The sequence below is a fragment of the Delphinapterus leucas genome, chromosome 3 (assembly GCF_059928025.1).
Source record: "Delphinapterus leucas isolate spDelLeu-1000000601 "Yukka" chromosome 3, BTC_Dleu_Yukka2, whole genome shotgun sequence".
In the NCBI taxonomy this organism is placed as follows: domain Eukaryota; kingdom Metazoa; phylum Chordata; class Mammalia; order Artiodactyla; family Monodontidae; genus Delphinapterus; species Delphinapterus leucas.
Window position 1 is genome coordinate 125,291,945 of NC_143131.1, and position 22,486 is coordinate 125,314,430.

At 40.6% G+C, this 22,486-nt stretch overlaps 1 protein-coding gene across 1 annotated transcript in view; it reads right to left on the reverse strand.

Annotated features, from left to right (window-relative positions):
* JAKMIP2 (janus kinase and microtubule interacting protein 2) overlaps nucleotides 1-2,215 on the reverse strand; it is a 51,709-nt gene extending 49,494 nt beyond the window's left edge. The window contains 1 exon segment of the mRNA XM_089909470.1: nucleotides 1,280-2,215. Within this exon segment, the coding sequence (XP_089765596.1) occupies nucleotides 1,280-1,408 (129 nt within the window). The 5' untranslated portion in view covers nucleotides 1,409-2,215.
* Between the last annotated feature and the right edge of the window lie 20,271 nt (nucleotides 2,216-22,486).

Here is a 22,486-nt window from a genome sequence, read left to right on the forward strand (position 1 = left end):
TTACTACACAAAGCGCTATCTCTTTAAGGCAACTTTACGCTGACATGGCTGTCTCTAGTTTGCAAAAATGTCTTATGCCTGTCACATATTTCAAAATGCTTTCCTGTCCGTGACCCTGTTTGATATCCATACCACTCTAGTAAGATAAGTGTTAGCATATTCATTTAAGGGATGAGATTCAGAGAAGTAAAGAGACTTTCTTAAGTCTAGTTAGCAACTGACTCAAGCATACAGCATTTTAGAAGGGATATTACCATGCATTTTTTTTTCAGAGTTTGCTATGTGCCAGGCAGCTCTCTGAGCATCTGACATGAATTTTCTCATGTACTCCTCATGACTCCTTTTTGTACTTGTCTAACTTAAACCTCATCCCAGCTCTACAGGATAACAGTGTGTGACTGATGAAGAAGCTAAGGTATAGCGAAGAAATCACCTCTTGGTCATGTCATTCATCTACTCATTTAACAAATATATGTTGAGCTTTTCAGTTCTGGACATTTATTTAGGCTCTAGGAATAGAGACGTAAGATGAGACTCTGTTGTCATAGAGATTACACTTGACTGGGGAGACAGAAGCACTGAACAAGTGAATGCATAAACATAAAAATTGCTCTGAGGCCTTAGGGAGTATGTGGGCCCAGGAAGTGCTCTGTTTTGGACACTGTGGTCAGATGCTTGTATTAGGGCTGACACCTGAAGTTGGTGAGGAAGGAGCATGCCGCTGACTGGGGAAGAACAAGGGCAAAGGCCCAAATGTGATGGGCATATGTCTCCTGGTCCAGCAAAGAGGCTGAAGCAGAGTGATCTGGGGGACAGCAGTGGGAGATGGGTCTGGGAGACAGCTGGAGGGAGAGTCCTGCAGCGGTGGGGAAAGTCCTGTGACTGAGAGGCAGGAAGCCCTTGCAGGGTTTTGAGCAGTGGAGTGACACCAGGGACACATCTGAGAAATGCCACAGGGGAAATGACTACAGAGGGCAAGGGTGGAACCTACCCAAGGCCGTATGCCTATGAAGTGTCCAGAGGTGTTGGTGGGGGCAGGTGTGGTCTCCATTTTTACATCTGGCCCCCTGGGGAGGCAGAGCTCAGCCCCACGGGCAGGTTTTTCTCATGTTCTGTGTATCCTGTGCTCAACTCCCTCCTGCCACACACAGGGAATCTCCCTCTGTCCAGGGGTTGTTGCCCTCTCTGGCAACCAGCAGACAGAGGCCCACTGAGGCAGGCCAGCGGGCAGAGCCGGGCCAGAGCCTCCCAGGCTGCAGCCTCGGGGAGCCCCACTCACCTTGGACTTCTCCTGATGCAGCTCTATCTGGATGTCTGTGAGCTTGGTCCTGAGGTCTTCGTTGGCAGCTTGAAGGGCGACAATGAGCGCCTCGGGCTTCTCGCCCTTATTTCGCCCTTTCTTGGACATTGTTCCTCTCTGAATGGAGTCTGTTGGTGTTTAATTCCTCTCAAGCAGGGGCTGCCATGTTACTGCTGCTTCTCCCGGGTGCGATGGCTCAGCAGCTACTGTGTGCTGCCCCTCGGGAAGGTCTCTTCAGCCGCTGTCCTAGAAGCCCTGGGAGACGCAGAGACAGCAGTTACCGCTGTGACCAAGACCTGGGCCACGTGCCCGTCAGGCACTCAGCCTGAGCCGCCTGCACGAGCCTCCTTCCGAGGGCTCCTGTCCACTTGGTGCATCAATTTAGGGCCGGCTTTCTAAAGGGCTTGTTTGGTCATGTCAACGCCCTGCTTAAAACCCTTCAAAGACCTATGAATACATCTATGAGTATACCTTTCACATCTCAGAGTGCTCTTTATGCCTGAACCTGCCCATTCTCCTAGCCTCACCTCCTCCACATCACCCACTTATACCCTGGCCATAAGGAATGTCTTTTTCTGATTCTTCCTCTCTTCGCATAAGAACTTTTCATTTTTCTCCATCCTCTGCCCAGCCTGCTCACATGGTCCTCCCCGTATCCTCATCCTCACACGCTGCCACACAGACAGGTTAGTCTGACTAACCTTTATGACTCCATCAGGTCTCAGCTGGCATATCAGTTCCTCCTCGAAGCCTCCCACCTTACCCCCAGGTTAATACACGCCCTTGTTATTCAAGTGCAGTCACCTCCATAATCTGTAAGCTTTGTAAGAGTAGGAATGTGTTGTTTGTATTTACAACTTGCTTCTCAGGGTCCATCACAAGACCTGGGACATACCAGGCACTTAATTAGTATTTGTGAAAGGAAGTCACCTATATGATGACCTATGGTCGCCCTACAGAGAGACCCAACTTTAAGAAAATCTGATATATAAAGATCTAGAATTATACAGTGGATAAACTGGGAGAAGTGGGGATTAATTATGCTGAGTTAATTGGGTCACTCACTTATTTAGTCAATAGGCTTGTATATGTTGTGCTAAGTACAGTATGTTGAAATTGAAATTGTTAGCTTTCTAAGGCAAAAACAGCAAACCTTTATCCCTATCTACCTACCTATCTATCTGTCTATCTATCTATCTTCATCATCATCACCATCATCTATCTGATAACTGCCTTAAAAAAATAAACACTAGTTGTTTCAAAAATATAGACAAGAACCTTTCCTTCTCAAGAGAGAAGTAAGGAGTAAGGAGGGCTCCCTGAAGACAGTGGCATTGCCTGGAACTTGAGGAGCGGGTAGGATTCTAACAGGTGGAGAAACAGGTGAACCTTGGGTGAAGGAAACAGCAGGTGCCAAGATACAGCAAAGAGAAAGCACAGTAACTATTTTGGGGGAAACGGGGGCCTGATTAGTAACAACCCAGGATATGGTTGGTGGGCATTAATGCTGGAAAGGTTGCCTGGAAATGATAGATTCTGGGAGACCTGGTATGCCATCCTTAGAATTATGGAATCTTTTATTTATTTATTTATTTTTCAGTAAGTAACAAGGAAGCTGTAGGAGCTCTTGGCAGGTAGATGCCCTGATATAGCAGTACTTTGGCGTGGTTATTCTGGTGGCAGAGTGGGGAGAGAATGAAGGCAGGGAGACCAGATAGAAGGCTATTAAACTTGCCAAGGTGAAGGGTGATGAAGGCCTAGTCAGAACAGTAGAAAGAGGAGAGAAAAAAGAGAGATGTATCTTGATTTCCAAATTCTTAAATGTGTCATAGGAACAAGGAGGTAAGGAAAATATGAATACTAAACTATTAAGAGTCAACGCAAAAAAACCATGACTAGATAAAGAAGAATTTCAGAAAATTGAGTATTGTGTACATCTAGGTGCTTCAGTCCAGAACTAAGGGGAATTCCTGCTGATGACCCATATGTTCTAGCAGCTGCTGCTCTACCAAGACCCCTGGTATTCAGCCTTGAGGACCATGCTGGGATCCTGGACTTTCTGCCATCTACCCATGAGCACTGGGGCCATGCCCTTTGGAGAGTGTCCCTAGGGAAAGGGGATAGGATAAGGTTAGGAAGTTGGATCCACCTGTCTCCAGCCATCACGGACCTGTCCACCATATTCCACCCTCGGCTAGATGCTGGAGCTGTCCTTCATGCTTGTTTTGCGAATGTTGCGAAATCATTAAAGTGTATGGCTGGGACAATTCTAAGTGGTTACCATTCTTTGCTTTTAGAATTGAAATGAATTCAACAAGCATTTATTGAAAATTTGTATGACAAACACCACTAGGCACAAAGATAAGTAAGACAGTACTTAACTCCAAGCAGGTTCTGGGTGAGTAAACTCACATGTATACAGTTAACAGGATTCTCTTCCTCTAGTTGCTCTCTAGATGTTGCTGGTCCCCAGCGCTTCGTCCAGGTTATCTCTAGTGGCCCCACCTATAGGGTTATGACTCTCAGTGCTATATCCATAGCCCTGACCATTCCCCAAACCCTAGACTCATGTATTCAACTGCTTCCTTACCAAATCCACTTGGACATCCAATTGGTATCTCAAACCTAACCTAACTGATACAGAGGTCTTTTTTACTAGCTCCTCAAAAAACCTTATCCTCCCCAAGTTTTCCCATATCAATAAACGGCACCAGCACATGCCCAGTTATTCCAGATCTAAGCTTAGAAATCATCCTTTTTTTTTTTTTTTTTTATCCCTTATTTCCCTTATCCGGTCCACTAAGAAGTCTGGTTTGTTTTACCTATAAAATATGTCTCACTTTGGTCAACTTCTCTCAAACCCCTATGGTGCTGTCACAACACAGAGGAAAGGACAGTTTGGGAAAAGCTTCCCAGTCACTTCCTGGCCATATCGTCATCTTGAACGAAGAATGGGCTTTTCTAACTGGAGATACTCAAATGGCAGAGGAAGGAACTTGAGAAAAACATGGAGCCACACAACTGATGTATGTAGAGAAGGTTGTGAACTGGGAGAAGAGAGACTGGGGTTAGATTTCACAGGCTCCTGAATAATCGATGATTAAATTTAATTCATAATGATTAGATTTCATTATGGAGAAATGGAGAAACATAGCAGTCTTTGCATATAAGTGTAATAATAATAAAAGCTTACAGTGACTGATTGCCATGAGCCTGTCATTGGATTTAGCAATTAAAATACTGCTCTCATCTAATGCTCACTAAACATAGGGGGGGAAATAAAATGATTCACAGAAAGATTAAGTAACTTGCCTAAGAGGACTGAGTGGAAAGCTGGTGAGGCCCAGATTCAAATCCAAGCAGTTTGAAACTGAGACCCAAGGTGTGTACCCTGGGCTAGCCTGCCTCATATTTGCGTTTTAGAAAGGTAGTTCCAGCAGTGTGATGGAGGATGAGTTACTAAGGAGGGAGAGACTGGAGGCAGGAAATTAGTGAGTCTGCTTCAATGGTCCAGGCGAGAAATAATGCAGTCCTGAATGGGGCCATGGCCATGGGGATGAAAAAGGAGGTGGCAGCTCTGTCACACGGAGACTTTGATGGAATCACGTCCTACTTTTAAACATTACATTCTTCTGTCCCATTGTAAATAACAAGTACCAGCTCTCTGTCATTGCTTGCAGCAAGAATGTGCAAAGCAACAGCCATATTTTACATTTTAATTTATAATCCTTTCCAAAAAATATAAAATATGTGCCTGACTTCACATATTTTTAGTCTGGGAATTATTGTGAACTTCATCCCATAAAAGCTGGGAAAAAGAACAGGATTAATAAATTAGACATGTTCAGGAGAGAAAAAAGCATCACAGGAATTTGAGGATGGAATCAATTTATAGATACCTTGAGGTAAGCAGCTGTTCATACGTATGGCCCTACATACCCCTCTGTTGGAGAGCAACTTTCCAAAGTCTTTTCCAGTTGTGACGGGTGCCTGACAATCTCATGATTCTCATATATAATTTCACTAAAATGCTTCTGTTGCTTTGTGCTGCCCCCTCCCCGTTTTGGACAGCTTTATTGAGGTATAATTCACATATCATAAAATTCATAACTCAGTTTTTTAGCATATTTACAAGGTTGCACGAACATTACCACAATCCATTTTAGAACGTTTCATCATGCCAAAGAGAAAACCCATACCTGTTAGCAGTCATTTCCCATTGCCCACCAAACTCTCCCAACCCAGGCAATCACTAATTTACTTTTTCTCTCTATAGATTTGTCTATTCTGGATATTTTGTATAAATGGAATCATATAATATGTGGATTTATTTTTAATTAACTGGCTTCTTCTACTTCAAAAGAGTCACCCATAATATAGCATGTATCAATATTTCATTTCATTTTATTGCAGAATAATATTCCATTGTATGGTTGAAACTGAATTTTATTTATCCCTTCATCAGCTGATGGGCACTTGTGCTGCCTTTCCTTAAGCAGTTTGAGGTCAGCCTTCAAGAAAGGCTGCCACATGCAGAGGGACACCACCCCTCAAAGGAGCGTGCTCCAGAGCATAAAGGAGAGCTTGAAGGGATCACTGCACACAGATGGAATGTTTCTGGGCCACCCTCAGAGCCCCTGTCGCTGATAACATCTGATGTAGCAGATGCTCTGGAGGAGAGACAGAAGCCTTGTTCAACTAAGGGCCAATCCTGGTGGGGGTGGGTGGGCAGGGGGAGATGGCTTCATAACTTAAAAAAACTTGAAGGAATTTTAAGTGATCCCTAGGTTTCCAGCTCTTAGCTACAATGATGGTAGTGCTAGCCTCAGGCAATGCGGTGAGGTACCAAAGGCGAGAATTTTAGCTTATCCTCTGGTCCTACCCTGTCCTTAATCAGACACCTCCCATAGCCACCGAGGCTGAATTTCTCTGTAACCAAGTCTCTGATAAAGATACCAGAAAATTTAGAGACAGGCTCTCAGGAGCAATTGCATTTTAAAATAAGGACCACTGCTTGAGAGCAAATCTTAATGTAGGAATATATTATCAATGGAAGAGTTATAGTCATCATTCAATTCAGTAGACATTTATTGAGGAGGAAATACAGTGTAGTGTTAATTTCTCGTTTAAGATTTTAAACTATTTCTATAGACAGCTTTGTTAGGAAAAGCAAACTCAAAGGCTCAATTTTTTTTTTTTTCTGTACACAGACCCACAAGAAAGATTCTGAGATCCATTATTTCCTCTTTGTATGGTAAGCAATCTTTGATATTCCAAAACCTTGGAGTGCTGGTCTATAATATTCTAGATCATCATAGCTTTTGTACAGATAATTATTATACTTCATCTACTTACTCACCTCATACTGTGACAGCTGAATACTACTACTACTGCTAATTATCATCATCATTATTATTATTGACCATTTACTACTGCCGGCCACTGGGCTAAGCTGTTTACATGCATTATATTTTTAATGCTCTGAGGTAGGAACACAAGTCATCTAGTCCAGTCTCAAGTGTATGACTTATGAATACTTTTTACAGCTATCCCCACTGGGAGGGATTGCCATGTAAATAATGAACTGCAAGGTTGAAGATGTAATGAGTGCTGTAACAGGGAAGCAAACCAGGCACTACTGGAGCACAGAGGAGGAGACCCAATTCCCTGGGGGGGACTAGGGCTGCTTCTAACAGAAGGGATGGCTGAGCAGAGTCTTGAACGATGAGAGATGATTTGTCACGTGGTTGAGGAAATAAGGAAGAAGTGAATAAATGTTATATGAGAAGATTTTGTAAGAATTATGTATATACCAAGACTATTGATTAACTCGAGTTAGGGGGAGGATGGAGGAGGGAGAAGAGAGAATTTGGAAAGGGATCATTTTTATATCTGATACTAAGCGCATCTCTATTCTTACACCTCATGTAAAACATTAAATTTGGGGGAGGAGGGTTCCACATGCTGAGCTGTAGACTAAAAAATTGTTTAATAATAGTGCTATTGAAATCTTTCTATATGTCAAACACAGTATTTACCGTTGCACATATAGTCTCTCTCTAAAACATGTTCTTGATGTAGATATCATTTTCCCATTATGCAAGAGAAGACATTAAAAATTCTAAATCTGCCCAACTTTACACAGCTTGTATGTCTATGAGCCATTCATTGATTCAGTTGTTTCTTGACAGCCTATGATATGTCTGTCAAAATTTAAAATCAGGTCAGCCTGATTCGAAAACATTCATTTTAACCACTACATAGCGCTTGTCTCTCCTTTAGGATCAGAAAGGGAATATCTTTTTTTTCCTTTTTTTTCTATCTATTATTAGCTTTAAAATTCTCAGATGAATCAAAAATAAGTCCTGCTCTATAGAAATCAAAGCATAAGGCTGCAAACACATTTCTTGTCCAGGGTGTTTCAAAGATTTAACACAAGGTTGCGTATCATTATTGCAGCAATGCGCTGAGCCCTGATTGAAGTAGTCACTTAGGGCATTTCAGTGATAAATCCCATTCTTCAGGGCACTTATAACCTAGCAGTTAACATTTTTCCTGTGTGAAATAGGGTAAGACAAGGGAGTACTTTACTCCTGCAAAACAGTGCACACAAAATAGCTATTAAGTCTTAAATGATCACATGAGACAGGTAATTAAATAAGATGGGATTGGAAGCCTGCATCTAGGGCTGTGGTTGAAAAACTTCTTATAGTGTCGACCTGGTTCCTTCAGACAGTCTGACAAAATACAACCAATAGTAGTAAACAGTAATTAGTAATATTTCCCGTGTATTCATTCAGATGGGGTAACAGAGACTTAGTGAAGATTAATGATTGACCTTCATTCAGCCCTGAGCTGGTAAGTACTGACTGGGGAAGATTTAATCCAAGCCGTTTGACTGTAGAGCCCATGTCTTCACTCTATCACTCAGTGCCTCTTTTGGAGGGTGGTGATGAAAATTCCATGGACTAAGGCAGGTGAAGGGTTTAGCACGGTATGTATCAAATAAGAGGTCTTTTTAAAAATGCCTCTTTGAACACTTAATAGCTGCCAATCACTGGTCTTGGCACTGAGTAAATAAATGAAGACAGACATAATCCCCAGCTCATGGAGGTAACATGTTAGTTGGGAGGGGCACACAATAAGCATGATAAATAAATAAGTACTCTGCTAGATTATGACAAAGTTCTATGGGGAAAAATAAAAGCATGGAAGGTGATGGGAAGTGTCCAGGTAGGTCGCGATTTTAGATAATGGAAAGCCTAACCAAGCAGGTGTTAGTTGGCTAAAGACTGGAAAGGGTGAGCCATGCAGATGCCCGGGCGGAAGCATTCCAAGAGTACAGGGCAAGGATAAGAGCTCAGCAGTGGGCACAGACATCCAAGTTCCAGGAGCTGAAGGAAGCCAGCCAGGCTGGAGAGAGTGAGCAAGCTAGGACAGCAGCCAAGTTGAAAGCAGGCATTAATGGGAAGGCAGCATGTGCAGACCATGCTGTGCTTCTTAGGCCATTTCACATCGACATGGGTTTTTACTCAGAGTGAGGTCCCATTAGAGGGTTTGACAGGAGAGGTGCCCTGATCTGACTTGGGTTTTAGCATCTCACTGACTGCAAAGGTAAAAGTAGAAGAATTTTCTTAAGAGTGGAAGTAAGGAGACTGGCTTGGAAGCCACTGCAAAAATCCAGCTTAGAGATGGTGGTGGCTTAGGTCAGGGTGAGAGCTGTAGAGGTGGTAAGAGGCACCAGATATAAGCTGCTGTTAATCCTTTCTAAATTGGTGTTTGGCCACAATTACAATGAATCAGTTGTTAAGCTGAGATGCAAAGTCACATAGGGCTGCATGAAGTATTAAACAGTACGCTAGAGTGTTTCTCTCTGAAATTTATTAAGCTCCCACTCTAAGAAAGGCATTATGCCAGGCACTGCAGATGAAAGAGATGAGGGTGACTATCCCCGCTCCTTTGAGAGCTTAACTCTAGTAAAATGACAATATACCAGAGCTATATGTGGAGGCAGAATGTGGCCGTATGCATTCTTCCAATGAATATCTGCTAGATGCGGTTTTAGGTGCTGAAGATCAATAGATAGAAGGTAGATAGAAGACACAAAAATCCCTGCTCTCATGGAGTTTATATTCTAGGAGAGCGAGACAAAAAACGAGCAAGAGAAATATATAAATTATATAGCATGTTAAAAGGTAACAATGAAGGACTTCATAAAGGTCAAACCCATACCTACACAACACTGTAATAGGGAAAAATTAGGAACATTGTAACATCCATGTGAAAGGAACTGGCTTAATAAAGTGGTAATGTCCAGTCTATAAACTAGTATACAATAGTTATAAGATACATAAGTAGATATAGGGAACCAATGAGACTAGCTGCACTTCAAGATATATCACTGAATCAAAAGAGCGATATGATGAACAAAACACAAAGTGTAATTTTTAATATACACACACACATATACCACCATGTGCATATATATATGTATAAGAAGTCACAATACATTTTGGAAAGACACGGATGAAGGGATCAAAAAAGCTTCCCACATGCTTCACATCATTTGCTCCCAGGCCTCCAACTCCTCCCTTCTCAACTGTGGGTCAGTCTGCAGGTCATTCTCCAGAGCTGTGTGGCAGTGTGGCCACTGCAAGATACACTGTGTCATCCTCTGTGTGATAAGCCCCACCTTCATGACAGCTCTGACAGTGACATACTTTGATCTGTCTCTGGGAAAGCTGAGACCCTTAGAGTGGACAGGTCAGTCCTGGGCAAAAAAAAAATCTCTTCTGTTTCTTTCCTCTCTCCCAGGATCTTCCTGGGGGTGTGGAGGTGACTGGAGCCTCATTCTGGCCTCTTTCTCTCCCACCTTTGTCACCATCTTCTGGCCCAGTGCCTCACTCCACTCAGCCTTCCCAAGCTCAGTAAACATGATAAGCCACTCCTGCCAACATGCTAGCAGATAAGGTTTGTGTTTACAGACTCTCCCATCCCCCTGACATGTGAGTTTTATTTTAGAAAGGGGTTTAGGAGACACAGGCATTGCATGAGATTTTATATGAGAAAATTAGTGTTAACCATAAACCACGGTACATAAACTCAGTTATGAAAATGATTAATACTAACTCTCCTGGACTTCCTTGGTGGCACAGTGGTTAAGAATCTGCCTGCCAATGCAGGGGACACGGGTTCGATCCCTGGTCTGGGAAGATCTCACATGCCGCGGAGCAACTAAGCCCATGTGCCCTGACTACTGAGCCTGCGCTCTAGAGCCTGCGAGCCACAACTACTGAGCCCGTGCATCACAACTACTGAAGCCCGCGTGCCTAGAGCCCGTGCTCTGCAACGAGAGAAGCCACTGCAATGAGAAGCCTGCATGCAGCAATGAACACCCAACACAGACAAAAACAAATAAATAAATAAATAAATTTATAAAACAAAACAAAAAACTCTCCCACCTTTCCCACTGTACACAGATTAAATGTTATTGTTATTATTAACCTTCTCACCTCCTCCACAGTAGACAGATTGGGAAATGATATTAATAAATCTCCCCATCCCCCAGCCCTGCTTTTTCTGTCACTGGGAAGATATTTGCATGAACTGCGCTGGGCTTAAAAGGCCAAAGATTTTTAATCTTCCCTGGTCCTAGTACTGCCTAGCATTCTTTCTCCTTTTTTTCCTTTTTTTTTTTTTTACAAGTTTATAAATTTACGAAGTGCTCGAACATGCTTTATCTTATTTAACATTCACAATGAGACTCTGAGACATACTATGATCCCCACTTTACGGATGACAAAACTGGCCCTCAAAAGCATGAAGTCACTTACCCAAGTTGTTACAAAGCTGGGATATAACCTAACTTGTCTTCTTCCAAGCACTGTGTTCATGTAACACAACCCAAGCTTGGCCAAACAGACTTTCTGTCCTACAGCCTCACCCGGAAGAGGGGAGTGTTTTTCCCTCTTTCTGCTCAAGGACACAGGAGGTGCTGTTGATTATTGGGATGCAGAGGAAGGAGCACTGGAACTACAGTGGAGGTGGCCAGGCTTGTGACTGTCCACAGCTGTGTGAGGGGACACCGAGTGGGAGCCTATGTGCTGCACCTGTGCCTCTTGAGTCTGCACGTCCTTGAGTTTGCACATTCTTGAGTCTTCATTCCTGTGTTTCCCTATGCATGCAACTGTTTCTGTGTCCTTCTTCTAAGTCATCAAATAGAATGCCCCTTCCTGCCTCAGGACCTTTACACATCCCACTCCCTCTGCAGGGTCTTCTTTTCCTTCAGAGTCTAATGATCTCAGCTCAAATGTAACTGACTCAGGGAAGTTGTTGTAGGTTGAATTGTGCTCCCTGATAAAGACATGGTCAAGTCCAAACACCCGGTACCATGAATGTGACATTATTTAGGAAACAGGGTCATTTCAGATGTAATCACGTTAAGACGAGGTCATACTGGATTAGGGCCCTAATCCAAGGACTGGTGTCCTTTTAAGAAAAGGAAAAATTTACACACAAATGCACAAACACAAAGGAGAGAAGGCCTGGACAATGGAAGCTGAGATTGGTGTGACACATCTACAAGCTAAGGAACACCAGGGATTGGCAGCAACCACCAGAAGCTAGGAGAGGAGGCATGAAGAGGTCTCCTCAGAGCCTCCAGAAAGAGCCAACTCTACTAATAACCGGATTTCAGATTTCTGGCCTCCAGAACTATAAGACGATACATTTCTGTCATTTTGCCACCGAGTTTGTGGTCATCACGTTAGCCCTAGGAAACTACAACAGAAGTCATCCAGCTTTTCCAGAATAGGCCAGGTTCATCTAGTGCATGTTTTCATAGCATCAGCTACTTTTTCCTAAATAGCATTGTATCACAGCTTCTTATGGTTATATATTTGCTTTTTTTTTTTGATCAATATTTATCCCCCCACTAAAATGGAAGCCCTATGAAAATGGATAGTGCTGGGTTTTGATCGCTATAATGAGGTAAAGAGAAAAACCCCAACAGTGACTAGCATAAAAACAGCACGGTATGCAATGAACATTTTTAAATGAAAGAAAGAGTAAATGAATGAATAGATTGATGATTGGCAAGAAGAGAGAATGGCACTTGTAATTTTGGCCTGGGAGTATGGGAAAAGCATCTGAAACCAAAACAAAGATCTCTGTTTCTCTCTCAAACTCTGTGTCTCTTATCTCTCCCTCAATCTCTGTCTCTCTGATTTCTTGCTTTTGTCAAGTTAGATTAGAACATTTGTCTTTTCAAAAGTCTGTGGGGACTGATAAGATTGACAAAGCAGTTCATGGTAACAGGGAAAACTGTCAACACCAATGCTGATGATAAATACTGTAAAACTGTGAGAAAATGAAAACAAATGATTTCTTTCTGTAAGTTAGAGAAAGTGGATTTTTTTTCACTGTCTTATCAAACAGTACAATGATAATTATTTGTACCATCAATTTTGTATACAACTAAAAATGGTAGATAATTTTTATTTAATGAAAACAGCAGAAGTCATATATATTTTTCCTATCTTTATGTTAGCTATTTACAAACATCATCACATACTCATATATCTTAAAAAGTACAGGAAAATGATGTTGCATAATGGTTAAGGGCAAGAGCTCTGGAATCAGACCCCAGGCTTAAAGATCAGCCCTAACCACTTAGGGTGTGACCTGGGACACATTACTTAACTCCTCTCTGCCCAGCTTTTAATTTCTGTCTCATAGGGTTGTTGTATGGATGAAATAAGCTAATACATGCAAATACATACAAGAGTAATTGGCACTTAGTAAAACTCAATACATTTTAGCATTATTATTACTATTAGACATCTGACAGTTGATGAGACCATGGTAGTAGTCACTGAGATAATCTCAATACATTTTAGCATTATTATTACTATTAGACATCTGACAGTTGATGAGACCATGGTAAGTAGTCACTGAGATAATCTCACCTATTTATGTCATAAGTTACAAATTACAAATCATTTTCCGTGTTCATCTTCCAGAATTAAAAAGCAATGAACAAAATAGACTGGTGGATGATGCGTGGGGTTAGGGATGACAAAGAGATTTTGCAAACACATTTCTTTGTAATAAGAAGTACTGAAAGCTTAATTAATCTTTTATTTCTGGCAAGGTGGTAGGGGGAGTAAAATGTCAAAAAATGGAATTAAAAATTAAGATGCCCTATTTCCATTCTTTTGAAGCAACTAATTTATTTTTATGGTAATTTTTAAGTTCAAATTTTTGCACTTTAGTCTTAGTCCTGTCAAGTCAAAACTTCAAAGGATTGTTAAAAACTCAGGTTAACAGAATGATTTAAATGGTTTAAAGACTCAGAATTATAATTAATTTGGGGGTTGAACTTCTGATCACACAAATCAGATTTCAGTAGAAAATCAAATCCATTAAGCATATCTGTGGTGTTCGCTCCTTCTCAAATAAATACTTACTTCTAACAACATTTCCATTAACTGGTTTATTAAAGAATTTTATGGCAAATTAATTAATATATTTAAACTGATGATCAGAATAGCCACACTGGAACTTAGCTCTTCTCTTGGTGTCAAAGAAGATCACTCTCATTCCATCTTAGATTTAATGGAGTTGTCTGCTGACAGTTGTTACCACTTATACTGGAAAAATACTGAGGTTTAAAAAATTCCTTTAGTGGTCTATTTTGGCTAGAGAAGATAAAGTTCATTTGAGAGGGATGCCAGCAGCTTGTTATCTTTTAGGGTGTTTCCTGTCTTGCCTTCGTGGCTAATTTTGGGATCACATTTCGATTATGGCAGCTAAAATAGAAACAGGACTCCTCAGCGGGCTGTCTACATCACAAGTAGTCATTACCCCAGGCCAGAACTTCCTGAGAGATGGAGAGGCCATGCAGGAAAATGAGCCACCCCAACAAGATTCCTACAGATCCTATCATTGTCTGGAAAATGGATAGGCTATGCTTGTCAAAGCCACTGTTTTTCATTCTCTCCCACTCCCTCTTTGCGGCTGGTGATTTCCAGCTGCAGCTTTTGCAGTCTGGTGTGTAATTTGGCCTCTCCTGACTCCCTGAATGTGCCTTCATGTTACATCTTCTTTTGAGACTGCATCTTTCTCAAAGTTTTCTTATCTCTTAGTATTGTTCAGATTCATTCTTCTTTGTTGTTGAGAGTCAGAGTTCAACTTTGAAAAAAATACAGTAAAGATGGAAACAAAATGAAAGAAAATAAAACATAGAGAACTAAACTGTTTTGACAGGAATAGAAGTTAAGTTTTATGTCCTCTTGGCCTTTTGACAAAAGTAATGCATATATATGTGGCTCAGAGCTTATCAAATTGTGACAGATGTTGTGTTTGTTTAAGGTTCTACAATGGAGGCCGAGTAACTTGAAGGCATAGAATAAAATAGAAGTACATGCAAGTAAGCCAATTTGTTTTACTGTATGACCACTCCTAGATACAGGACCAGAAGGATTTTCTCGCCTTTCTCAAATTTAGACAGGATGAGTATTCATGATCAAATCAGAATCATACCAAACTGAAGACATAAATATTAACACCCAGAGCTTTTTTTAATTAAAGTATAGTTGATTTACAAAATTATATTAGTTTCAGGTGTACAACATAGTGATTCAATATTTTTACAGATTCTACTTCATTTAAAGTTATTATAAAATAATGGCTAATATACAATATATTATTTATGTTGTACATAGTAGTTTATACCTCGTAAACCCCTACCCCTATTTTGCCCCTCCCCCCTGCCTCTCTCTACTAGTAACCACTAGTTTTTCTCTTTATCTGTAACTCTGTTTCTATTTTGTAAATAAATTCATTTCTATTATTTTTTAGATTCCACATATAAGTGATATCGTATGATAGTTATCTTTCTCTGGCTTACTTCCCTTAGTATGATAATCTCTAGGTCCATCCACGTTGCTGCAAATGGCATTGTTTCACTCTTTTTTACAGCTGCGTAGTATTCCATTGTGTGTGTATTTATATATATACATGTGTGTGTGTGTGTGTGTGTGTGTGTGTGAGTATATATATCACATCTTTTTTATCCATTCATCTGTTGATGGACACTTAGTTTATTTCCATATCTTGACTATTGTAAATAATGCTGCTATGAACATTGGGGTGCATGTATCTTTTCAAATTATAGTTTTGCCTGGGTATATGCCCAGGAGTGGGATTGCAGGATCATAGGGTAACTCTATTTTTAGTTTGTTAAGGAAACTCCATACTGTTCTCCATAGTGGCTGCACCAATTCACATTCCCACCAACAGCGTAGGAGGGTTCCCTTTTTTCCACATCAGCACTCAGGACTCTTATGGAGTAATTTTTGTACTAAATTTGGCAGTTTATAGATAGCTACCAATCCAGTTAAATTAATGGATCTTTAACACCAGCTTAAACAAAGAAAAGCCTCTATATTGGTTGAGAAGAGAAAAGCGAACTGGCACCAACTGCCAGGTTTCCTTCCACACCCGTGGAAATGAGCAGAACCCTGCAGGGCCCCCTCCAAGTACAAAACAGAGCAGTTAATGATTAGGACAATCGAGTCATAGACTCAGTGTCTGCTGCACACTCCTGAGTTGTTTTACAGATACTATCACTGCCACCAGAGGCAAAAGCTAACTGCATGATGACCAGACTATAGCTATGACATAAGCTGCTCCGTCTTCAGAGCAGTACTGAATCTATGGCTAGCACTATACCAAGAACTGGCCTCAAGAGAATGGGATTAACATTATTGTTCACAATAATCTATATCTTTGTGGGCATCAAAATAATTGTAGCTTGCTCTACCCGTATATGTAAGTGGGCAATTAAAATTGTCAGCAAAGAGATGTGACAGACCCATGTCAACATCTTCCACTCTGAGAATATGGCACCCTATGTCAGCATGAAGAAGTTACAGAAGACAGATGTTTGGCCATAATCCCATAGAAATGGAATGATGTTCTGACAAGTGGGGATTTGTAAGCAGCTCTTTGCAGGAAACCGCCTTCAGCAGGAAGCCTCTTTCCCTGTCACTTTAGCAAAGCTATATTGTAACTTTTAACCAGGCACCCCGGGACTCTACTCATCTCTGGCTCAAGCCCATCTTTCAAATCTTTTAATCACACAAGACATTGCCTAACTTGTCGGTTCTTTCCATAGATTGAAGAACTAGAAATGAAGAATAAGTAATTAACAGATGACCAGATCTCTTCCTTAGCTTCCCCTTCAGTAATCTCCTGAACAAACTGTGTGAACAAACTGTGTGAACAAGATAACATCTACAGGAAGATCATGAGGACAGGACAAGCCTGCACACAAGCCTGCACTCAGCGGGGGATGGCAACAACTCTGACCCCCTATCTCAGTGATTAACTGAGATTACTTCCCTGTTTCCTTTTAAAAGTTTCATGGCTGAGCAGAATCTTCAGAGGGGGTTTTTGGGGGACACTGATTCCACCATCTCCCCAGACTACCGGCATTCCGATTAAAGTTTCCTTTCTACCGACATTTGTAAGTATGTAGTTGATTTTGTAAGTGGCAAGCAGTGGGACCCCCATTCGATAACACTCCACAGGGTAGAAGACTCTCAAGGATGCAGGCTTTTTTTCCTTAGATTTGAGGCAGGTGAAATTTATGATGGCTTCTCTTAGTCTGCAGTTTGGCTACACAGGTTCCCGTATTTCTTTAGAGAGAGCTAGATGCACTGGATTCCTTCCTATGGCATTATCTAATGGAAACAGCACTTTCCAACTGCAGCAGCCCTAGCCTGTGCCCAGACATGTATGCGCCTCCCTAGCTTCTGACCTGCAAAGCAAGGCTTGTTTCTTTCTTCTCCTATGTTACAGAAGTGGAGGGTCTATCTTTGTGGGGGCAGGGGGAGTGGAAGGGGAAGGGGAGAGAGAGAGTGAGAGAGAGAGAAAGCTCAGGGACTTTTTCTTCATTTATACTCATTTAATGCATACTGATTTATAGGAATTGAGGACTTACTTGACTTAGACATAAATTATATAAAATCAAAACATTTTTTCTGAAAAAGTTATGCAGAATAATACATAGTTCTATTATATTATATATTTTAAAGCCACAATGGATCCAGTATCTAAAATCTGAATATAATATTATGCTAATTTGCTTCCATTTTAAAGGAGAGACAAAAACAAAACAAGATTCTATGGAGATCTTCCCAATATACAGACTGCTACCTGTCTTAACTTTTCTTGTCCCAACAAAGGTTAGGTAATTACAAAAAGGATGTTAAGACAAATCCCTATGGAGGATGGACAAAATTTACTAAGCAGATAATGAATGCCAGCCATGCTTAAGACTGTTTTCTATATGAAATGAGGGTTATTGAGACTGACACGTTACACAGCTTCAGGGCATGTCACTCGTGCATGCTCCCTAGTGCTGTGCAAAGTGGTGATATAAAAATATATATAATATGGTCTTTCATTGGTGCACTGTGGTCCCCAGAATAATGACATTTCAGCATTAAAAGCTCTTTGCTATCTGGCCCAAACTTCATTTATCACAATCTGTGTAATCTAAGATTTGGCTGTAAAGGATCTATTCGCTACCCACCTTTTGCTGTAATTATCCTATACTCTTCTACCCCTCCTGCCTTTGCTCATGCTGTGACCCCCATCTAATAGAGCAGAGAGTATATACACACCCAAGTATTACATAGGGTATGAAAAACACTAAGGCACACCAAGTTTGTGCTCTTGGTGAAGGAAACTGAAAGAAAATAGAGCTGGAAAGGTAATTTAGGCCAGTTAAAGGCCTTATTTAGTAGGTCACAGGGTTTGCTAATGGTTTGAATAGGTGCATGATAGGAGCAGAGTTGTATATTAGTAAGACAAATGGATTTGGTAAGAAAAGTATTGCAATTGTTAAACAAGACAGAATCAGGATCTAGCCACATTGGATATGGATAAGGATAGATGTAGTGACATTTCCAGGGTAAGAAAAGATAATTGACAGACACATTCTGGGAAGTTGTCTACAGTGGTAAAAAAACAATTAGAGAAGGAGTCTTTTAAGAATAAAACCATGACTAAAGAGAGTGGGTAGAAAGACAAGTGAGGTGGGAATAGGGCTGAGGGGCTTGGGTAATAAAGAGGAATTAAGGAGAATTTCATTTCCATGCATACAGTGAACTAGTTTTCTTAACATTTTACCCACTTAAAAATTACCTAAAATTTATAGATTAACAACAATAGCAGCATCCAGTAACATAATAAAAATAGGATGCCAGAAATGTAAACAAATACCACAGATGGCTTTATCCTAGGAACATCTGCCAAAATGTGATGACTCTTGAGCACTGGGGACAGGAAGTAAACCCTAGTGTTTGCCACGAGTAAGGCCTTACTTTTTATGAAGGAGCCTGTGTAAGATTTCCAAAGAGAACTAAAAATCAACCTGCTCTACCAGAAGAACACTAAGACAAAATGCCTATTTCAAACTTGTTGATGTGTGAAGAAGGGAGAAAACAATTTCATGAGATGGAACCACAAGTCATCCTTCATGGGGATGTGTGGCCTGAACGTATACTACCTGTTTTTAACTACTTGTGTTAGGTAAAAACACGTTGGTTGAAAAACCAGTGCTCTAAGTGAGCAGAGAGAAGCAAACTCGAAACCACTTTGTGAAACATACCTTTAACACAGACCTCAAAGAATTACCCCAAATAATGTTCCAAGGTAGAAAGTTTACTGAGGAGGAGCAGACAACAAAATCAGACTAACAAAGATTCAAATACTGAAATTATCAGGCATACTACATAAATTATGTATGTTAAAAATACTTTAAAATAAAATAAGGGATTAAAAATATAAGTGCTAGTTATAAAAATAGAAAAATTTTTATAAAATAACCATATAAATATGATTTATAAAATAACCAAAATTGAATTTTTATAAATAAAAATAACTCAAAACTTTAGGTAGAAAACAATATAGTTAAAAATTAAATTGGTGGTGAACATCAGGTTAAATACAGATGAAGAAATACTGAGTGAATTGGAAGACAGAGCTGAAGAAAGTTTTCAACAGCATGAACAAAAAGACAGAGATTAACAAAAAACATATACAAGAGGTTAAGACAAATGGAAACCAGAATAAGAAAGTCTAATATGTATCTCATGATATCTCCAGGAGGAGAAAGTAGGCAAACCTGGGGAGAAGTAACATTTGAAGACGTAATGGCAGCTTTAGAATTTAGCAAGTGTCTTGTGAGGGAAATTCAGCTATGTGTTTGTTCCTCACTGTGTCACTGCTAAAAGCTCTGATCAGGACCAAGCCCAGGGTCTTAGCCTGTAGCCAAAACCAAGAATTAGCAACTCTCCAAGGGAAGACAGCAACTGCAGATCTTCAGATCACCTCCGAAAGTTTCTCACCTCTGTGGAATTTTAGTCCCTCTAGTCTTCCTTGCTTCTGCAGCTCTCTAATGCCTTTAAAGTGTTACTTGTGGGAGTATGAACCTGTCATGAATTACTTCATTCTAGCAGGAAGGAAAATTTAGGGAGGCTTCTTTGATATTTAAGCATATTCAACTGGTTAGAGCATTTATGAAGGGCCCATTGTGGCTAAAGTGATAGAGGAAAAAGTTGATAGCCGGGAGTGAGAATATGTAAAGCCTTGTAGGCTATAGTAAGGATTCAGTTTTACAAGAACAAAATATGGAAGGAACAAAATGTGGTAAGGACCAATGTAATGAATGAAAAAATCTCTAAGGATAGGGACAAGATATAAAGAAGGAATATGATTCTGGGTGGAGGGAGAGGGTATCCTGGGATTAGATTGAAGAAGAAAGCTTGGATCCAAAGACAGAGGAATAAGTTAATTCATTTTGCCATCAGACACTGGTTTGTGGTTGAGTGGTAAAGGCAGAGTATTTTAAAGATAAAGAGAATGCTAATTCTTTATCCTCATCCTCATAATTGGTGCAAGAAAGATTATAAGCAGTCTACTGGAAAAGTAAGGAGAGAATCTTCTTGTTAGCAAAAGTTAGGCTTCAATGATTCTAAAACCTACTGCTCACTCATTTTGCTTGCTCATCATCTCTGCATTCTTCTGGTAATTCCTTCAGGGAAACTCCTTCAGGGAAACATCCCTCTTCCATTCCCAGTTCATATGATTTCAGTAGAGTCAACTGCTTTCCCCCTCTACCTCTCTCCTACTTGCCTGCCAAAAGGTTGGTACATGATCCAGAACTGACCACAGCAACCGATCCTAGGATGAACACAATTTTGTGATTCTAGGATGAACACAATTTTGTGTAGCAAAACTCAATTCCAGGACTTTCGATGGAATTATTTTGCTTGAATTGATGGAATGTTTGTCTGGATCAGGTAGTGGCTACCTTGCCAACACAAGAGTTAACACAGAGAGTGCAGTAGAACTCAAGAGGGAGGAAGACTGAGAGTCAGCAAGATGGAACACTGAGAGAGAAAATAGCACTAACATGTCTGAGTATATCTCTCTCTCCAGACTCTCCATTTACATGACATAATAAATTATCTTTACTGCTTACATCACTTTGAGTTGTGTTTCTGTTGCTTGCAAAAGAATAACTTCTGACAAATGCATTTGGCAAAATTTGAAATGGGTGGAATTTACTTGCAGTAAAATAGAAGCTTCACAAGGCATAAAAAAGCCAATCCTAGAATTTCAAAGTAGTATAAAACCCCAGAGATAAAGATGATACCCAGGGAAATGTTTTCACTTGCTCTAAGTTCTGTAGTCAGTTCACGATAGATCTACTACTAAAATCCAGGTCTCCCATATTTTCTTCTCTTAAAAAGAGATGGAGTTGTACTTACCCTTTCTCTCCTTGCCTCCCCCTACTTGGGCTTTTGGTGCTAGAGAGGACAAGAGGAAGAGTCTCCAACATTAGAGGTGGAACAAAGTAAGAGGAAAGGCAAGCAGGGAGGAGGGATTTACTCTTTCTGGGGACTAAATTATCCATTAATAATCAATCAGCTTCTCCATGGAAAATCAACTGGATTCTCTGTGATAACTAACATGGTCATTTCTCAATAGAGAAGCCTGGCTGAGATTTTCCCTCCTTAACTTCTAAACATCTTTGGCTGTCAATAATCATTTGTATTAATACTTGATACTGCTGACAATCCTGACTCTGAAGAAAGGCTCTGGGGTGGAGTTAAGAAGCTCCTCTGAAGAAACAGCCCTGCAGTGTGACAGTGTGTGCAGGCAGTCAGAGGCCTGCTGGAGCTGTGTTTGTTCACTTCTCCAAAAAATGCAGCATTTATTGGATAGAACCAGAGAGAGAAAACAGCACTAACAACACAGCAGAGTACGAATAGCAGGTACAGGCCAACAACCCAACACACGCAAATCAGCTGGGATAATTCTATCTCATCGTCTGCTACACCCGAGATGCGTGAATGGAAATCTCTTTGAAATCTGCTCATTGGTGCTGTAAGAGAGAACATGCTTTGCCCTAAAGGATAATTGTCCTCTGATTTCTTGATTATTTGGAATTTCTTTTGCATCAGTTAAGCCCATTGTGAATGTACAGAAAAACGTGTCTTGCTCAAGCTGTGTTTGAACCTCAGAGTTCTTTATGTGAGTTCACTAAAAGATGTCACTTTATGTGACGTCTTTTCTGCACCTTAAGCAGTGGATTACTGGAGATAGAAGGGAATTCAAAGACTACTTAACTCAGAGACAGTAAATGGTCACTTGGCAAGTAAAGAATATGTTTGAGGAACTGCGTGACATTGGCAAAACCCTCTTCACTTTGGGCCTCAACTCTCAGATCTGCAAAGTGAGGGTGTTGGACTAAGGGAAACCTACAGTCAACTCCAGGGCAGAAATGCTCTGACTCTAACCTCAGGATAAAGTGTGTGGTTGGGAGGTTGGTCATTCAGTTTGACACAAAACATCGAAAGAGAGCAAAAGTTCAACCTTATGTGTGATGAAGGACTTGCAATTTAAAATTCCACTTTTTACCTATCAGAAGAAAACATTTTTTAAATGCACTGTTTGGGCATGAATGTGGGGAAACACTTTTATATCGCAGTGGGGGTGTAAGCCAGCACCTTTCTGCAGAGCAATATGACAACATATTTAATAACTGAAAGTGCACACACCACTTGATTTAGACATTCTATTTCTAGGAATTTATGCTATACATATACT